General features: G+C 39.3%; 1 protein-coding gene across 3 annotated transcripts in view; it reads right to left on the reverse strand.

Annotated features, from left to right (window-relative positions):
* LOC145439719 (uncharacterized) overlaps positions 1-15,940 on the reverse strand; it is a 51,309-nt gene that overhangs the window by 31,887 nt on the left and 3,482 nt on the right. For all 3 annotated transcript variants that reach the window (XM_080317290.1, XM_080317289.1, XM_080317288.1), the window contains exons 3-10: positions 8,141-8,245; positions 8,028-8,078; positions 7,437-7,556; positions 7,252-7,368; positions 5,753-5,872; positions 5,045-5,164; positions 4,871-4,990; positions 2,017-2,139 (exon numbers count right to left, since the gene is read on the reverse strand). In XM_080317290.1, coding sequence (XP_080173416.1) covers positions 2,017-2,139; positions 4,871-4,990; positions 5,045-5,164; positions 5,753-5,872; positions 7,252-7,368; positions 7,437-7,556; positions 8,028-8,078; positions 8,141-8,245 — 876 coding nt within the window. The remainder of the gene's footprint in view (positions 1-2,016; positions 2,140-4,870; positions 4,991-5,044; positions 5,165-5,752; positions 5,873-7,251; positions 7,369-7,436; positions 7,557-8,027; positions 8,079-8,140; positions 8,246-15,940) is intronic.

The raw sequence follows: 15,940 nt of genomic DNA on the forward strand, positions 1-15,940 counted from the left end.
GCTCATGATGGAAATACCCGACTAGATAGGGAGGAATTTGTTGATATCATGCACATGCTTAGAGTCTTCCATGTAGCCTACAGCTGGTATAGTCACAATTCATACACTGGTTCCTAGGCCGACATCTGGGCAAATTTACCAGCGTCAAAAAAGGGCATTATTCAAAATTGCGAGTTAGGGTTAGATTGGGTCGGTTCGGTTGCTTGTGTTACGGTCGGGTGTACGGTTAGCTTGGATTATTTTGAATGGCTCGCTATCGTGACACTCAAAATTTTGAATACCTCATCGTTTTAACACTCGCTATTTGAACACAAGTCTCCTAGGCCGTGAGTGTGCTTCGCAACCGAATAAGGTTTGATATATTAATGTAACCACAAAATCGTACAAACTACTACAAACACTCGTCATAATGCATAAGTACCTTCACAGTGCCACTAAAGCCATTGTGACATGTACAAATCAAACTTCCCTCTGAGTTCTAACAGGAGGCATAAACATGACAAATCGTATTCAATTGACATTCGTCGATAACTGATGAATATTGATTAATACTGGTTTCAGCGAAAAAATGGTAGACTATTTAATACATATTTACTAGATTCTAGATCAGTTGTCGGGAGCCTTTCTTGTCCGAAGAGCCATATTAGCCACATTTTCTCTGTAAAAGCTCAAACTAATCGTGCTGCGTTAGGAGAACGTAGGTTCGCCGTGATGCTCCTTTAAAATGCGAGAATCTATGATCACATGCGCATGTGGAGCTAAACATGGTCACTACAGCAATCTATATATAGGCCTACCACTCTTAAGCTGTTAACGGAAATTTTGAAACATTCAATTATTATATTGGTATTTTCTGTTGATGTTCATGAATGACAAGATTTTGAACATTTTTCTTCCGAATTCACACAATTTGCATTTTATTGTTCGAAAATAAAGCGTGAAACGAGAGGGAAAAGGCTCAGACGGACCAAGCCTCACCATTGATAGAGCAATTCATCGTAAACAGCCTAGAATTTATCATAACTGATATTAATACAATGTAACTGTCGCACTGATTACGAAAATCTAAATACTGAGTGACTTCTCAATTCCCAAAGTATTCGGCGATTACAAATAATGTTGGGCTACAGGCCAATTTTATCACCCGTAGAGCTACTTCCCAATCAAGAATGTGGATAGCTATATGGAATTGTTTGTAACTCGAGTTTGTTATTGTGAATGTCACGTCCACGGCAGTTCATTTGGCGCCATAGATCAGGAAGACAATGAGTATTTGAAAACTGCATCGCCATATTGGTGTCACCATGTCTGCTATTCTCTTTGGTCAATCAACGTATCGCGCAATCCAAGATTTCCAATCGGGTGGGCTACATCGGATATGCGGGTGATATTGGTCGCCTGTGCGACAGTCACTAAAATTTGCGGATTTTGACAAGAGTTCGAGCCCCTTGCCTCTCAAAACATCTTTATACTGCCACGGGAATAACTATTCTGGTGATGAAATTTACTAATAAGTTGCTGCAATACTCATCAATTTAGTAAAAAAATAAATATTTGGCAAAAAGCCATATCTTATACCCAAAAGAGTCATATATGGCTCACGAGCCATAGGTTCCCGACCACTGTTCTAGATTGTTGCGAAGTTAAATTGTTAAAACACAACAGTAACATGACTTTAACACATGTTTTCGTCACTATATCCATTGTAAAAATGCAATCATTATAACTCAAATAACAGGTCACTAGCCTCTCAAAAGAGATTTAAATCATACCCTACTGATACTTTCCAGGAAGTAATTCACACAGAGCCCTTGTCATACCATGAAATGAAAATTGCAGTGTCATTCTATATTCAAAATTGTCATTTATACACAAATATCGAGTTTGTTTGCAAGCGAAGCATTCATAGATCAACAACAGTAGGCGTTAATGGCAAAGATTGACAATATTTCAGTTTAAATTTAACACCACTAGAAACATTGTAAGCTAATAAAAATCTCAAATACGCTTACCAACCTTCACAAATAGATCCATTAGCAATGAATCCAGTCTTGCAAGAACAATTGTAGCTTCCAACAGTATTGATGCATTCAAAATTTCCAGAACAACTGTATGTACCGGCATCACATTCGTTGATATCTTAAACATAAAACCCGTATTAATTGCGAAAAAGATTGTAATTGCTATATTTTCAATATCGGATCAATCTTCTATAATGGATTAAACACCAGTTTCTATCTGACAATATTACATGATTCTCTTGGGTGATGCTTATATGATATAGGCTACCTTGAACTGATAGCATGCTGCAAAATGATTTCACCCAGAGCACCATAAATTGAGCTACAACACTTTGAGACTGGTAAAACAAAAAATAGAATTTTCAATTCTACTAATGCAATCACTGCTCCTATGACATCTTCAAAAAAGAGCGAAGGGCGAATACAAAGAAGAGAATAAATAGCGCGAGGAAAGCGTCAAAATTATATAGTTTAAAGATTACATATTCATTCATCAATCGTTTCAACACTACACAGCAGATGCTTTCTGAACCTATACTGCCCCCATTTCTTCTAAGCACCCCTCTACCGCCCAATTTATTGCCAGCATGGCCAGCATCCACTTTGGGAGTCACTGATCTGACATTCGCTCCCACAACCTTCTTCCTATGTAGATGATCATTGAAGTCAAAAGTCAAAAGTAGTTTGACTTCATGTAGAAGTATAACAAAGACAAAAATTACCGGGACGACTTATTTCGTGTTGTCGGTAGAGGCTGTTCACACATTCATTTGGGTGCCTTGGAGTCGACTTTTATCAAAGTACGCCAACCAAGTATGTGCCTACAGAAGGAGTTGTTGTACCATGTAAAAATAATACATTGAGCTTAACCTCTCTCTTTGCATCAAGTGTTCAAAATTTTGTGATACGATTGTTGATATACAATAGGGTTGTCCAAAATTTGGAAAATCTTACAAATACTCCGTTGTAATGTCTTATTCTGTAGATTATTGATAAAAAACGACACTGAGCCTGAAAGAAGCTCACAGGAAGGCCGTTAAGATTTCGTGCAAAGCGTTTGAAAGTAGCTGCTGAAGAATGGGCGTGCCACCGACCATAGAATGGCGAGAAGACTAGCAATCACGAAACCACGGCTATTGATTGGCTAATCGGCTATGCTTCAATGACCACGACAGCAGCAGCTTGCTGTGTAGGTGATCAATGAGTCTGCTACCGGCGGCGATTCTGAAGCGCATTGTATGTAGGTTGACAGACAATGATTTATGATTTATTCAGGGTATGTTGAGGTACGAAATACATGATGAACAAACAACAGCTGCTTCATAGAAACGTCTAAAGCATGACCGCTTTATTGTGAAGGGAATCGCCGTAGCCTATATGCCTGGTTTTCAACGAGAGAAAGCATAGGCGCTTATGCAAGTAGCGACGGATTCCTAGTTTCAGAAAGAATATATCATTATTGAATACAAAGATAAAGCTTAACAATGACACTATAATTTGTGTGATCTTATTGGGCTCAAGTTGTACTACATAGTTGGAGTTTTGAAAGCTCTAATGATCGGCTGAATCAGCGGATTATGCTTGGCGCTTGTCAGATGCTTGCATCAAAATGTATTCACTTGCAAGTGTTGTCAAAGTCCTTGATGATGACGCAGAAAAGAGGTGTAAAAATAAGCAAATACTATGCTGGACATCATATGTCAAAGTCCCTAATATCGCGCAGAAAAGGGGTGTAAAAGTAGGCACAGACAATGCTGCATAGTGCATAGCATCCAGCATAGTTTGTACATCATATTAAGCATAGTCTGTACTTGCATTTAAACATCGTTTCTGTGGCATCATTAGGGACTTTGAAAACGCTTACAAGTGAATTCAATTTGCTGTAAACATCTGACAAGTGCCAAGCCTTAGCGACGTTTGATTCAGCCGATCCCTAGAGCATTCAAAACTTCACTTATGTACTACAACATGAGCCCAATAAGATCACACAAATTGTAGTGTCATTGTTAAGCTTTATCTTTGTATTCAATAATGATATAGCCTTTCTGAAACTAGGAATCCGTCGCTATTTGCATAAGCGCCTATGCTTCCCCTCGTTCAAACAAGGCATATAGGCTACGGCGGTTTCCTTCACAATAAAGCGGTCACGCTTTAGACGTTTTTGTGAAGCAGCTGTTGTTGTTCATCATGTATTTCGTACCTCAACATACCCTGAATCAATCCTAAATCATTATCTGTCAATCTACATACAGTGCGCTTTCAGAATCGCCGCCGGTAGCAGACTCCTTGATCACCTACACAGCAAGCTGCTGCTGTCGTGATCATTGAAGCATAGCCGATTAGCCAATCAATAGCCGTGGTTTCGTGATTGCTAATCTTCTTGCCGTTCTATGGTCGGTGGCACGCCCATTCTTCAGCAGCTACTTTCAAACGCTTTGCACGAAATCTTAACGGCCTTCCTGTGAGCTTCTTTCAGGCTCAGTGTCGTTTTTTATCAATAATCTATAGAATAAGACATTACAACGTAGGATTCATAAGATTTTCCAAATTATGGACAACCCTAATATACAATGTTCTTTCCAATTCTCCACTAGTTGCTGACGATTACCCCTGACGAGTGTCAGTGCAAAATATTTGTGAGTATTTCCATATGAATACACTATTCAATTGTATATTGAAGTTCTGTATCTCCAAAAAGCTCTTCAAGGACAAAAATAGTACAGCAATCGGGAAGTACTCGATTTAGCCAGGTACGCTAGTGAATATAGCATGCCTCTTCGTCAATCATACGAACACCACAAACAACCCTTCTTCTGTAGATTCCATTACTACCTACACATAAATCCTACCTTCACAAACATTTCCTTGTCCAGAGAAACCTTCAAGACAAATGCACTTGTATCCTCCAGCGAAATTTTCACATATTGAGTTGTTATCGCAGGGCTTTGTAGAGTTGCACTCATTGACATCTTTGAACATCAGGAGTTTCATAACTGTAGTCAAGTTTTGAAGATCAAACCAACCTTCACAGACAGTTCCGTTCCCAGTAAAACCTTGGTGACAGGTGCAATGGGCTGGCCCTTCCGTGCTGTCACAACTGGCGTTAACATCGCAGGGATTCTTCCATATGCATATATCCAGGGCTGGAAAATATAAATTTAATGAAACAATGATCCACTGCAGTTATATATCATTCGATATAATATGGGCTTAATATTCAACGTAACCGCACCATTGACTAAAATGTTGCATGAAGGCTGTAAAGCAGTGGGTTTAAAACTTTTTTATACACGTCCCCTTTTATGATAGTGAAAAATTTCACGACCCCCTTATCGTCATATCACAAAATGCAACCTTATTGCTAGCAAGACCAATTAACAGTTTGATGGCATGGACGGTTATGACTGCGTTGATGAGAGAATTCTCAAATATGAAAGTCGGACGATATACAGAGAAAGAAATACGTAATGGAGGTAAATCGCGCAGACTAAAAAAAATTCAGTTGATTGCAGCTTCACGCCCCCCTTCAGATGCTTTTACCCCCCCCCCCCCTCCCCAAGGGGGGTGCGCCCTCCCCCCCCCCAGTTTGAGAACCGCTGCGATACAGGATTGCATTCCTCACGTGACCTTGCGAAAATTTGTCTCCGAGTCACTTGCAGCTTTTTGGGGACCTTTTCGGTTGTCTTTGCTCAATATTACATGCTAATTAGGCTGAAAATTAATATACAAACCTTCACAATGTGTGCCATTTCCAGAGAATCCCAGGTTACATTGACAATTGTAACTTCCCACCGTGTTTTTACAAGTCGCATTTCCATCACAAGTGCGATTCTGCTCGCATTCATTAATGTCTTAATGAAATAGTTTCAAATAATGCTCTACAATGTATCAAGCTGTACACTGTACAGGCTACTTGATGGGTTCCAGTCACGATACATGATTATCAAATAAGCTACACAGTCTCAGTATCAGTATCAGTTTTTTAATATTTAATATTTTCATCATTTCAAAACACCACAAAACTACGATACAATGAAAAGATAGGAAGGCGTCGAAACGAGTTAAAGTAGTCTTTGAGATCAGACACCCACCTTGGCCTAGGCGAAGTAGGAAGAGGCATGCACATTGCACACTGAATAAAAAGTAAAGCAGAGAATATACAGGCGAACTACAAAATGAGGTGGCATGTGGCGGAAGGCGAGATTGATGTTAGGTCGTGGTTCGATAATCCTGAAGGCTGAGTAGTATCCATTTGAATGATATTGCTTGTATTTCGACTTGAATGCGGACATGCTCGACAACTGTCTGATAGCTGGCTAGATCAGTGGTTCCCAAGGTGGGCGATTTGGCAGCCTAGGGGGCGAAAATGACGAAGGCGGCGATAGGGGGGCGAAAATGGACAAAGGGGGCGACAGGGGGCGAAAATAGCAAAGGGGGCGATAGGGGGGCGATGACGCGTTAAAACGGTTAAATTGGAGTCAAGTCGGAGAAAATACCTTTTTTTTAGTCAACCCACGGAAATTTAATTGCAAAAGTGTAAAATTCGACAGCGAGCCGAAAAGTTGACGATGATGGGGGCGATGATCGGCGTTGAGCTTGAAAAGGGGGCAATGAGTCGAAAAAGGTTGGAAACCACTGGGCTAGATGCTGTTTCACAATTGGGATCCGGCATACTTGATAGAGCAATGCGTTTTCTTGTATTCTGTCCTGACCATACGGTAGTTATTCTTCGTTGAGGCGAGTGTCCCGCACTTGTGTGCTTGACTCCGAGGTGAAGTAGCCGTTGAAATTTCAGAGTCAGTGACCGCAATGGAACTGATACACAAACTTGGCAACTTCTAGCTTCCACATATCTTCTATGTTTAGTACACCAAATCTTTCGAGTAGCGATTTATCAGTTGCACATCCAGGCCCCGGTGGGGCTTGGCAATGATACAGATGATTTGATGTTGCAGTTTTTGCAGTTGGTCAATCGTATTCTTGCAGGCAGCACCCCAGCAAAGAATACCGTATTGTAACTTTGATAAGAATAGAGTGTTCAAGAGTATCAACAGAACCCTAATTGGGAGAGTGTAACTAAGGCAGCGGAACAGACCACATACCTTCGATAGATGTGGTTTGAGTGATTGCCTCTGAGATAAAATATGGATGCATGCATAAAAAAGAATTTTTATACATATCATTTCAATTTTAACAGTAATGTAAGATTTAGAATTCTTCAAGCACTGACCAGTACAAGTATGTCCGTTTCCTGTGAATCCGTTTTCGCAAGTGCAACTGTATTTTGGAACTAAATTCTCGCAAGTCGCATTTACATGGCAAGGACTGCTTTTACACTCATCGATGTCTGAAATAAAACAATTTTTAGACTTACGTTAGACCTTTCTAATGCAATAAGATAATAATGACTCCCACCTATACACACGGTGCCATTTCCAGTAAAATATTCGTGGCATGTGCAGTTTGTGCTTTCGATGGAGTTTCTGCATTCTGAGTTTGCATAGCATTTACTGGCCTGTCCACACTGTTCCCCTTCTAGAAATAAAACAGCAACAAAACTGACTGAAACCATTCTATTTGATGTCATGGACAAAATACCTTTACTTTATCTGAGTACTCGTACTACTTATTGATGGGATTTTCCTTTTAGACTACTTTTGCAGATTTTGTGGGAAAAAAATTACTTTGTTTCCATTTTAGAAATTATACCACATAGAAATTTTTCCGATAGAATTTCAGCTGGTATGAATGAAATCTTCGGCTTTGTAGGGTTTGTAGATGAGTTGTCCCAGACCAAATTTTACAACTAGATATTTAAATATGTTTCAAACTTATAATGTCTACTTCTACTTGAAGGAGTTTTGACTTGTCTGGAAATTTGCGACTGCTACTTTGGTTATGATAGAATATAACATCTTTACTTCCAGGTGAATATCATCAATGATTACTTCTATAGCTTATGTTTATAGCTTTAGAGCTTTTTACAGCAATCATTTTTCACATCACCTGTGCAAATCGTTGCATTCCAAGTGAAATTCTGGTGACAGCTGGTAGGATCTAAAATGAGCGATTCGTTTATAAGAGACTATTGAATGCATTACAGATTACATCATGTTCACCTGTACAATCGAGCTTGCATATGCAGTGCTGACTATTAATTTGATTACTGCAAACCGAGCCTCCAGAGCAATCCACGTAACCTTCAAATCCATTGATAACAGCGTCTGTCGAATAATCAACTCTGGTGGAATTTGTATCTTTGCACAAAAAACTGTTAAAGCTCTGAATCGGAAGAAGTTTCGCTGTCGTATAAGACTACCCACTACCTTCAAGTCACAAGTAAACTCGAGTCAAGTCAAGTCAGCCGATTTTTGAAGGTGACGCGAGTCAAGTCACTCGGTTTTTGGAGGTGACTCGAGTCAAGTCAAGTAAAGTCATGAGACAAGTTTCAATTCGATTCAAGTTGCCTTTTTGCCTTTTTAAAGTATGAGGCAAGATTAAACATTGCTGTTTGAGTCACCATTAATTTTGAATCGACGAACGAATATATAGAGTTAAATATACATGCAGAGGCGTTGTATCGCTCAGGCATGCGTAAAACTGCTACACTACGTAAGTAAATGTAAAGCATCAGTTCATAATTATCAGCCACCATAGAGAATAGATTACAAAATCTCAGAAAATTGAAACGAATTGATATGATGCAACAAACTAATCACCCACAAATCGATGAGATGTAAACTTATAGGTAATTTTGAATTCAATTTATATCTTTGAAGATGTTTGATTACGGTGAGCACTGAGAAATCTGAGAAGTCTATCTATAGGACCACGATAGATACTTTGCTATTCTTTACTACTAGTTTACGATAACGTAAGCTGTAAGCTGTAAGCTCTGATCACTGCGTTTGCGATTAATTTATTTGTGATATATCAATGGAGGTTCAGTAAAACACACCATCATTGAATGATCGTTCGCTCATGTAGGTCACACCAGCATATCACGAACAATTCGAATATATGCAAGATGCAGCGATTTTTGTCGACACCGATTACTTGATGACTTGAAAATTGACTCATAAATTTTGCATCGAGTCACAAGTCAATCCACATTTCTGTAACACTGAATCAAGTGAAGTCAAGTCAGATTTGCATAGTGACTCGAGCCAAGTCTGATCGTACGAAAAAATTGACATGACTCGAGTCAACCCAACACTGTTATATAGTTCACAATACCTTATTCAAATTCAGCAACTAAATATCAGCAGAGGATTACAGTAATGAAGGGCTTCTATGGAGGTTAATCAAGTACTATGTTTTCAGACTGTTACCACTTCTACAGTAGTTCTTGAGGATAAAATACTAGGTATCCTTTTAGATTTTGTTGAGTAGAAAGTAACTTTTGAACGGATTAGTGTCAGTTTTATGAGATAAATTAATTCAGTACCTTCCAATGTAGCCTATGTATCAAGGTAACGGAATATAATTTCGAAAATTGCGTGTATGTGTGGAGCCATTATTCATTCTGTGTTAATCTAGATTCTATATGATTCTTGCAATTTTGAAAGCTATCACTGGCGATTGACAGACAAAGTCTGTGAAACACCCAAATTTACCTCTTTAAACTTCTTACGCAACTATGCCCACTTACAGACCTCACGTTTCTACCACTATCTTAATGAACATGTCCTAAAATTGCAACTTATAGGCTTGTAATTGAGTATAAATTTACGACATTGCTTCCTAATTCTACTTGGGTATGATCAACAACTACTTTACCGACTGTTTATGATACTACAGTCCATGAATGTGGAGTTACCTGCTCAGCGCCATATTTTATTCATTCATTAGGCTAGAAAATAACCTTAGAGACAAATAAGGCATTTTCTTCTGCGTTTTTCACAAGTCCAGGCCGCTAATAACATTTTATTAATCATTCCTACATTCTATTGCCAAATGTGGTCAAAGCAGCCATTGGGTGTGCTCAAATTAAAGTAGAAGTAGCAATTTTTAAAATATGATAAAACTACTCAAAGTAGAAGTAGAATGAAGTAGGTTTTGAAAGTACTTGAATTTAAAAACATTAAATGCTTATTAGTCAATCAAAAGTGACAAGCTTAAAATTCGCAAGATGTACTTCCATGAATATTAGAGAATGAGTAATGGCTGCAAAATAAAATCAATCAATACTTTCTGTTGTTTCAGTGATGCAGAGGCTATACCACACCGTTGATACGACCATTTCGCTCATGCCAATGATGCAGGTCTATTCATAAATTGCTTTCTACATCACAAAATTTATATAAGAAACAGAAGTATTCTAGCTTTAAAGAATTGTAAAAGGAGTGTGAAACCAACAACATTCAAATAGAGCAAGTAGAGGAAAATATGCTTCAATGATCTGAAATGAGTAGGAGATCAGTGGTGGCTGGTGGCACAAGGATGGTGGTTTGGAGCAGTGATGTGGTGTGAGGTTCATGGTTAGTGAGCCACTGACCATTTAAAGTGAGATTTACAAACATATATACCCAAAATGGTAGCCGATTCATTTAGCGATTAGTTTTTCACATTAGCATTCTTTACATGCTGACTATGCAAGATGATACCATACAATTATGCACATATCCACAATTGAAGGTATAGGTGCGGATGTAAAATACATAACAGATACAGTTGGTTCGTGGTACAGAACTTGAAGATAGCTTTCAATACAACATCCATTGCAGTAAATTATTTATTGAACTCGAAGACTTTTCGGGTGCCTCTTTTCAGGAGTTAACGGCACACTAAAGGGATTTAAGCAGAATGAAAAGCAAAAACCAGAACGGCAAAGTATGACGCAACAATCAGAAATTACATACCATGAAGTCCGCAATGTAACAATGGCAACAATAACAAACTTTAAACTGTACGGTACTATGGTAACATAGCAATTGGAAACTAAACAATAACAAACACAAATTAGAACGCACTAATAGGAAATTTGTAAGTTGTACAGAAAATCTTTTTGTCTACATAAAATAGGCTTGGTCAATTGGATGATTGTTGATTCTAAGACTTTCAAATGAAACAAGGATCTGCCTCGCGCAATGACAGTAAACATTTGGTCATTATGGTTTTGAGCGCATGAAGGGTTCTCACTTAGATATTGGCCAATTGACGAAGCGTATGCTTGATAATCGTCATAACAGTCAGTTTTTGCGGCTAATTTGCATTGGCGTGCGAACTCCGTACGGTCATTTGCGTAAGTTTTTGAGCGAATCAATTTGGGAATGTGCTGCGTTATCCGTTCAAACAATCTTTGTGATGTACGTCCCACATACCTACTATCACAGTGGCACTTAAATTCGTAGACGACGTTACTTGCATTTAAAGCAGGAAGTACATTCTTCCGGAAGTTTGGCAGAAGTGGTTTGGTTGTATACACCACATGCGCATTTACACTATAATAACAACGGTGCACCGCCGATTTGATCAACTTTTCAAAACGATTGGACACATTGCCTAGCCAAGGTAGATGTAAAAATGCCGGGCATTTTTCTGGTCCATAATTGGGAGGTTGATCCGAACGTTTTAACACTCTTGCGATGGAGCATTTCAATATATGCTCAGGATAGCCATTTTTTGATAGGATAGAATGGATCTCATCCAATTCACGTGGCAATTTTTCTGGCGAACAGATGCACAAGGCCCGTTGAGCCAGAGTTGATATTAGGTTGAGTTTTCGCCGCTTCGGGCAAAAAGAATCCCAACGGATATAATTATAGATAACTAACCTACGGATTAACTCCGTAGGTTAGTTATCTATAATATAATGGCCAGTGAACGTCGGCTTTCTATACACTGACGTCATAAACATTTTTCCAGATCTCTCAACAACACGTCTAAAAATGGAAGTGTTGAATCAGTTTCTTTCTCCACAGTAAATTGTAGAGCTGGGTGGAGACCATTCAATTTTTTTAAAAACATATTACACTCTCGCTCATTATTGAAAGCAACAAAGGTGTCATCGACATATCTATAGTAAAGGAGAGGTTTTGAGACGTTTTCAAATATTTTCTTTTCATGGTACCCCACAAATATATATGCCAAACTAGGGCCCAAGGGAGAACCCATGGCAATACCATCGATTTGCATAAATTAGCATATATTAGTAAGGGAATGTATTTACTCCGCACTACATGTTGGCTGCTGTAACTATACACGATTCATACTACACCACCGGTTTGCGCGGTCGATAGTGAATAGTATAACTTCAAGGGGATTGTCAGATTGAAAGCTAACAGTAGGTGAGGCAAATCCATATGTGCCTCACCTGATCATTGTTTCTCTGCACTAACATTGTACGTAACAATGCCAAATTTATCATTCCTTGGCAGTTTTGAGGGGATTCCGGTTATCAGACGTTATTTAGATTTTCGGAAGCAGTGCGACAATAGCATACGTTTGATACCAATTATTACAATTTATGAGCTGTTTACGATGAATTGCGCTACCTATCACAGGTGAGACTCGGCCAGTCTGTGCCTCACCTCTCCTTACGCACTATATTTTTCCACAATAAATAAGTAATTCCTGCAGGGTTGTAACCAATTCATAAGGCTCCAAGTCACAAGTCAATCTCACTTTTATAGTTTTGACTTGAGTCAAGTCGAGTCATTTTCAATTCACCACTGAGTCAAGTCCGAGTCCGAGTCAGCGAGCACTGGGTCAAGTCCGAGTCATGGTATTATGACTCGAGTCCGAGTCCAAGTCATTGCGTTGACTGCTCAGTTTCCAGTTTAAGTCTCGTTAAATCCACTTTTTATAACTCTGTTTGGTGATATCGAATGGTTCGCATTTATAATATAATTGTTTCCCTCACTTTTAGCAGTTTCTGGTCGCATTCTCAAATCTCAAGTAACAGTACCAATAGACGAAATCCCGATAGTGTGGCTACTTTACCATTCTTCGAAATGACAATGAAATGTCGATCTTGGCCGTCTGAGTCTCGAGTCATATGATTTGGTTCGAGTCATGCGCAATGACTCGAGTTCAAGTCGAGTCAATATACAAATTGACTCGAGTCGAGTCATTTCCGTATTGTGACTCGAGTTATTACAACCCTGAATTCCCGTGATTTTGTATGTAAAATTGTTTCAAGATTGGCCATTCATGAACATGGAAAATACACATACTTATTGGTGTTATATTGTTATTGTTACCTGTTGACAGATGACGCACTGCTACACTTGCCTCCCCTGACGGCACGTCACGGATTTAGAGGCATGTCGCGATTGGCACTCCCACCCCACACCCTTTTAAATTTGATGATTCTGATTACCAGGACATCGTCACGAACGCAGAAAGACATAATTATGTTCTTGGTGTGATTGTGCTGAGCTCACTTAGACTTAGAGTCATAGACATTTATATAGGCTACTCTTTTGCTAACGTTGGAAGAATCGGGTTCACGAGTCGAAATAACCACACGTGCATTTTATATCAAATTTGTGGGTTCTGAGATATGCAATATGGAGTCGGTTGGATGAAAAATAAGGACTCTCTCTCTCTCTCTCTCTCTAGTCAGAATTCAATCAGTGCAAACTGCAAAGTGCATCTGTCGAAGGAACATCGTGTACGTACGTCGTACGTGATCTCTCAACTCGAGGCATATGGCGATGATTGGAGGAGACGGGATCTCTATTATTTTGGTCTCAAATTATTATTGACAGTACGTTTGGCGCAACAGATGATTTATTCAACTATTCATCTTGTTTCAAGAGACTCTTTGGGGTACAGAACTTTAATATACATTTTAATAATATATTCATATTAAAACCCGAAGCTGTTCGAGCTGACACTTCTCAAGGGCAATCGTCAGCAAATGGAGAATTTCAAAAACATGCATCTAGCTACATTGCATACAACCAATTATGACGTCATAGAAACAAACAACATGAAATACAGGCAAACCGCGAGCGCAGCTAGTGGACAATTTTTAGATTCACTACAAATTCCTTCTGCTGACACAAGCGCGGTCGGTGGATTTTAATATAAGTCGATTCCAGTGCAGACAGATGGAAATTAGTGCGGCCTCTACCTAATATCGAAAATCTTTCATCGCGATAGTTTTTAGCGCAAGTTGCATTCTCATAGGCTTACCATATTTCGGAAATGAAAAAAGAGGACACTTTTTCAGAAATTTCAGACAAGCAAAACTGGAGAAGAATTCTCAAAAACAGGTAAATTTCACCCGCATCATGATCGGATGACTAAAAAAAAAAAAAAAAAAGGTCATCACTTCCGCTCAGAGCTCAAAAACACGTTTTTCACTCCACATTGCCAGGTGGATTACTAAAAAAAAAAAAAAAAAGGTCTTTTTGTCGCTCAGAGCTGAAATCACCCCTTTTCCCTCCGAAATACCCGCCGGAGCTTCACTTCTGCGCTAATTTGAGGCATATCACTCGCGATTTCCTCTAAATATGACCTAAATTTTCAAAAAAGAGGACAAAAGGGCGTCCTCCGAGGACACTTTCAAAAAAGTCAAAAAAGAGGACGTATGGTAAGCCTACATTCTCAGCCAAATGCTTGCCGATGACAGAGTTCATAGCCATGGCCTGATTACGTTCTAGTATTCGGAGATCAGTTACGGCTGCGTCATCTTGTTTCAGTATACATTCTATATTGCAATAGTTGGTGCACAATGGAATAACCAAGTACAAGAATAGTGAGATAAATTCAATCACTGCGAGCCTCACCTCGTTTCGATGTTGACGGAGGTACACGCACTCGCTAATGAGTAATTATTAGCTGTCGAGGTTTCATCGCAGAATCGTCGACAGTTACATATAATTTTACCGCTATCCATTCTAATTTCAATTTCAGCCTCTACCTTCAACTAGTGTTAGCCTTAGCCTACTTCTGAAATTGATCGTAGAGATTTTTGTTCACACACGCCGAAGAACAGACAAAATATGAATTAAACGCGATCACCGCTCCTTCTTCCATACGACGCTGTTCTTATGGCGTCTTTGCGAAAAAACTCGGCTATGGACGAAAGAAAATGCGAATGGGAAGAGCAAGGAGACCGTCTAACTAAAGGTAGACATTAGACAAGACACACGACAGCCTTAAGCACGACACGCCGTGCTGTTACATCGGGCATTAAGCCGAGTCCGGTCATTGAGAGACGGTACTTGGTCGTTTCGACACTCTTCTGTTCATTACGTTGTGTGGTATATTGTGTGTCGCATTGTACATTGTGTGTCTTGAGCAATGTTCCCTCTAATTTATCACAAGTCTGCGTGCACTTACCAACTGACTGCGCGGTTCCTTGGACAACAGTGCGTAACGACTGAACAAAATTTGTCAGCAGTGCGCGGCCGCATTGGTCTGAGTAGGTGTATGTAGAACCGATGATTGCACCGCGACATTTACTCGTACTAGTATAGGGTTACCATACGTCCTCTTTTAAGAGGATATGTCCTCTTTTTTGAGAATTTTGGTTAAATATAGGACTGAATTCGACTGAGATACCTCAAATCTGCACTGAAGTAACGCTCCGGTCGCTATTTCGGGAGCTGGGCCGGAAAGTTGACCCTTTCCTTTTAGTTAACCGCCTGATGATGTGAAAGAAAACTGTATTTTTCGGGATTTGAGCGAGAAAGCTGGCCTTTTTTATTTTTAGTCAACCGACCACGAGGTGGGAAAATTTACCATTTTTTTCAGGATTTTTGCATGTTTTAAAATTTTCAAAAAGTGTCCTCTTCAGAATTCCAAAATATGGTAACCCTATACTATAGTAGCCTGCCTATGGTAAATTACATCGTACCATGCAATACACATTTCGGTCAGTGTTCGGATCAAGTCACTACCTTCGAGTCACGAGTCATTTTGAGTCACTGCACATTTTGACTCGAGTCAAGTCAAGTCAATCG

This window comes from Botryllus schlosseri, chromosome 5, assembly GCF_051294905.1.
Source record: "Botryllus schlosseri isolate E-star chromosome 5, Bs_hap1, whole genome shotgun sequence".
Taxonomy (NCBI): Eukaryota; Metazoa; Chordata; class Ascidiacea; order Stolidobranchia; family Styelidae; genus Botryllus; species Botryllus schlosseri.